The sequence below is a fragment of the Cyprinodon variegatus genome, unplaced genomic scaffold (assembly GCF_000732505.1).
Source record: "Cyprinodon variegatus isolate N-32 unplaced genomic scaffold, C_variegatus-1.0 Scaffold288, whole genome shotgun sequence".
Lineage (NCBI taxonomy): Eukaryota > Metazoa > Chordata > Actinopteri > Cyprinodontiformes > Cyprinodontidae > Cyprinodon > Cyprinodon variegatus.
Window position 1 is genome coordinate 82,360 of NW_015150741.1, and position 4,594 is coordinate 86,953.

The 4,594-nt window shown below is 35.7% G+C and overlaps 1 protein-coding gene across 1 annotated transcript in view; it reads right to left on the reverse strand.

Moving 5' to 3' along the window:
• psmg1 (proteasome (prosome, macropain) assembly chaperone 1) overlaps positions 1–2,093 on the reverse strand; it is a 15,432-nt gene extending 13,339 nt beyond the window's left edge. Inside the window, exon 1 of the mRNA XM_015383593.1 lies at positions 1,897–2,093. Coding sequence (XP_015239079.1) covers positions 1,897–2,015 — 119 coding nt within the window. The 5' untranslated portion in view covers positions 2,016–2,093. The remainder of the gene's footprint in view (positions 1–1,896) is intronic.
• Positions 2,094–4,594: the final 2,501 nt, after the last annotated feature.

Sequence of the window (4,594 nt, forward strand, 5' to 3'; positions counted from 1 at the left end):
TGATGACGGCGGCGAATGACGCATTAATCGCGCGACACAACTAATCGATGATGAAATTTGTTGCCAACATTTTTAAAAGTCGATTTTTATCGATTTTATCGATTCGTTGTTGCAGCCCTAATCAATACTGTTGCGGACATATCGATGTATCGGATCGTTGTTGGCTGTTGGATCGATGCATCGATACAAAACGATTATTATTTACACCCCTAGTTGCTTTATTGTATGTCTCGTACCATGTCTTTCGGTTGTGCTGTTCTTTTTGCATCTCGAGGCAGGTAATGCAGCAGACTGAAAATGTTTAGTCATTGTCTCCTTTCTATCTTCTCTATCTTTCATCTTTTCTCTTTTAGTTAATGTCTAAAACTCCCAAAATGTGTGAATTGTTAAAATTTAAATGTTTGCTTTTCATTCTGTTTGGGGATTGACAAATTTAACAAGATTAAATGCGATGATTGTGGGATACTTAGTGATATAAATCAAATGCCTATTATAAATATATAATTTGTGTGTGTGGGGGGGGCTATGACTGCTGGGGCATTCAGTCACAGCCAAATTGTTATACCTGAGAAAGACTGCAAAGAAGTAACAAGGAATTCTTTCATATTTCTGCTTCTGAATGCAGACAAAACAGAAGTTGTTGTCTTTGCACCAGTCTTTGAAAAAGAAGCTGATAAGTCAGTCACTTAATTTTGATGAGATAAAATTGATCTCAGATAATAAGGTAAAAAAAAATCTTGGATGTTATTTTTGATTAGGACCTGTCATTAAAATTACATATCAAAGAGGTTTCTAGAATTTCCTTCGTTCATCTCTGTAATATTGCAAACATTAGAAATATCCTGTGCGGGGATGAATCTGAGAAACTAGTCCATGCATTTGTTACTTCAAGGCTGGCCTATTTAAGTCCTGTGCGCCTTTTCCTCTCCACTGTCGCTACAAGCATGCTTAGTGTAAGGGGTTGTACTGTATTTGAGTCAATGAGTCAATGCACTCACCTGGTTTTCCTTAGATAGATAACTTTGGATCGATTTCACTGTATGATCTGGTTGAACTGTAAAGTGCCTCGAGATGACATGTTTTGTAAATTTAGCACTATATAAATAAACTGAATTGAAATTGAATTGTGGAGGTGGTTTACAGTTGCCTTTTGTATCTCCGCTTCTTTTTCTATGCCTGCTTCTGTCTCCTTGAACCCCAGTCGGCCTCGGCAGATGACTGCTCACACTGAACCTAGTTCTGCTGGAGGTTTCTTCCTGTCAAAAGGGAGTTTTCCTCTCCACTGTCGCCACAAGCATGTTTGGTGTGAGGGATTGTCCTCCAGTCCACGCAATCAACTGGTTTTCCTTTGATAGAAAACTTTGAACCAATCAGACTTAATGATTACATGTTGTGAATTGGGGCTATATAAATAAACTGATTTGAACGGGTATAAAGCCATGTAAGAAACGCATGGGCTGAGAGAACAGGCTAAATTCATGCAGTGTTCCAGACGGGGTTCGAACCCACAACCTTCTTGGTTTAAGGCAACTACTAACTATTTATGGTTATCATTATTCTTTCTAAAACGTGTTCATTTGGAAGCTAAACATAGTGTTAAAACATATAAAGTAGCCCTCGTCTATGTGTTTAACCAAGCATTAATCTTTCGTTATCATGTCTATGAGGAGCTGTGGGAATGTCATGTGTCATGGTAGCTTAACTATCCTTACACGCGGTTTTAAGTGGAAATACGAATCCGTTACAAAGGTGCATATGGACTCCACACACGTGCTTTCCTTTAGTATGATCCGTTTTTGTTATGTATGTACACTTAACCAAACCTTATATCGCGATGTTTCCTGTTGCTTGGCTAAAATTCAGCCTTTTTCACGCTACATTGTTAGCTTATCTCACCTCTTCTCCTCCAGTTCTCTGCGAATTTGTTCGTCTTCTTCGTTTTCATCAAGCTCATCTTCATCCTCTTCAACAGCCCGAGAGTAAACAGATAAAACTTCTCCGAAAAACGTTGCCATGATTCAGGTGTTTCTCGGATCAAAACGAAAGTTTAGGCAGGACAGGGAAAAAATGCAAACTTCCGCCGGTAGAAGGCCCTTCAAAATAAAAGCCACACGGTCTAGACTTAAAAAAATAAAAGTACATGTTTTAATGTTCGGTTCCATGTAGTTTGGAAGAATAAACCACCATCTCGACCAGAGGCGCAGTCAGAATTTTTTTATAACGGTGGCCAGGCAATAACTGACGTACACTGAGGGGTGGCCGAAAGCGGATAGGCGCCAAAACCTCTTGGTCATTCTACACTATTGCAACAGGAGAGCAATAAGTCCATATTTTTTGGAGTTCTGACCACATTTATTCTAAGTAAGACAGAAGAGTTTAAACTTTAATGACCGTCTTTTTACAATATTTGCACACACACAAAAAAAACGAGAAGTCGAACAAACGTGTCAAAGAGCTTGGAAGTTTCTTTTTAAACAGAAACAGAAATATCATTTATAATTTAGCGAAGAAATCAATATATTAGTAGGCATTAAACTGTGATATTTTAGAGTCATTATTTTACCCATGATATCTCTATTTCTAGATTTTTGAATCATTATAAAGACATATTTTTATCTTTAATGTGGACTGACAATAGAGTTATGTTATCAAAAACCTCTAGACATTTTACTACCTCCAAAAACAGGCTCATCTTGACAATATTTGGCATAACTCCTTTATTGTTTTCAGACATTTTCCTAAAGTTTTGGACTAATGTCCTGAAAAACATGTTCAGTTCTGCAAAATAAACAATCATTAATTTGCTTGTATTGGTTTGTCAATTAATGCGGGTATATCACTTATCTGCATCACTGTTTTTCAAGCACCTTCTAAAATGATGATTTTCATTCTATATCACAATTTATTAGGAGAGCCTCAGATATGAATTGGGTTAAAAAGTGAAACAGGAGAATATATAATGCTATTGCTAAAAAGTCTTTTAGTTATTTAGTATTTCATGTAATGAATAGATAGACAAAGCATATTTTAACTATCATAGATTCTATCAGAAAAAATAAACTTTTCACAAAGCAATGTTAAAATTTTTTATAAAAGATATAGTTATATTACATAAAAAGAAAAAGTACAAAACTAATAAAAAAGTGACAAAGTCATTGAAGAGGGCATGTCACTAATGGCCAGACGACTTCTAGAAGAGTCATGTTTTCAAATGAGACCTAAAGGCAAAACATCCAAACTATTATTCAAAGATATATATATACAAGTGATGAATAAATATCCTTGAATCTCAGAATTAAAATGGTGGTTGACAACTTTTTTTAGAATGACTGCCCTCCTGCGTAGAGCTTTATTGTCATAATAGCCATAAAAATGCAAATTAAGTGTTTCTACTTCACTTTTTTGTGTCACACTAGGTTTCTCCTGTTTTTGCTTTTGTGCTTTAGACAATTAAACATGTTTTTATCATTATAATTAGACAAGACTTAGACAACTTTTATGGTCATTTTGTATACACAGTGTTCACATAGAGAAAAACGTGGTGCAAAAGGCATTGATGTGTTCAGAGCAATGCAAAAACAAACAAATATATACGGTGCAAAAATGCAGTACAAAAACATATATATCTGTTTGTTTTTGCACTGGTCTTAACTTCCACATCAATGCCTTTTGGGCTATGTTTTTCTCTCACACTGTTTAATTAGAAAAACTGAACTGAATACAATTGAGACTTTTTAAATTGTGATTTATTTATCAAGGTGAAAAAAATGCAATATGAAAGAGTAATTGGTTCACAAATAAAATTGCCACATAGGACCAGGTTGGTATGGATTGTTTTTCTCCTTTAACAAAAGCGTTAGATTTTCATTTTATTTTGTATGTTCTTTTCAGCTTTAATTGTGGTCAGGATGATCTAAATGATCAAAGAATGGGATATTGTTTTATAACCTAACTCTGCTTTAAACCTCTCCACAAATTCCCCTCTGACCTTTCTGCTGAGTCCCTTGCTTTACATGACGTAGTTTGTTTTCTTTGGTTCTCTGTCGAACCTCTGAGGCCAAAAATAAAACAACAGATTGAATGACAGTAGGCTATCTGTGAAGGTAATCGATTTATCTGAATTTTATTTAGGGTTTAAGACCAAACAATTCTTTTTAAATATCAATTTACTTTAAAGGTTGCTTTTTTGGGGATAACAGTGGAATCGGATGTGGGACTTTGCCTTGCAACTGAAGGGTTGCTGGTTTAATGTTGTTCTGTCTTTCAGCAAGGTATATTACCTACTGATGGTCAGAGGGCCCAGTGGCCCCGGTGTAAGGCAGCCTCGGGCCTGTCAGTGAGCCCCAGGGAGGCTGTGGCTACAATGTAGCTTGGCACCGTGATTGTGTGGATAAATGACTGAATGTAGTGTAAAATGCTTTAGTCCAAAAAGCACTTTATAAGTAAAGGACATTTACCATTTTTGATGACAAAAAAAATGTATAAAATGAATTTGAGGATTTTGTTGATCGGCTGCATTAAATCCCAATAAAATACCATCAATCTGTATATGTAATGTAAATCCCTTTATTGTCTCACAATGGGGAAATCTGTT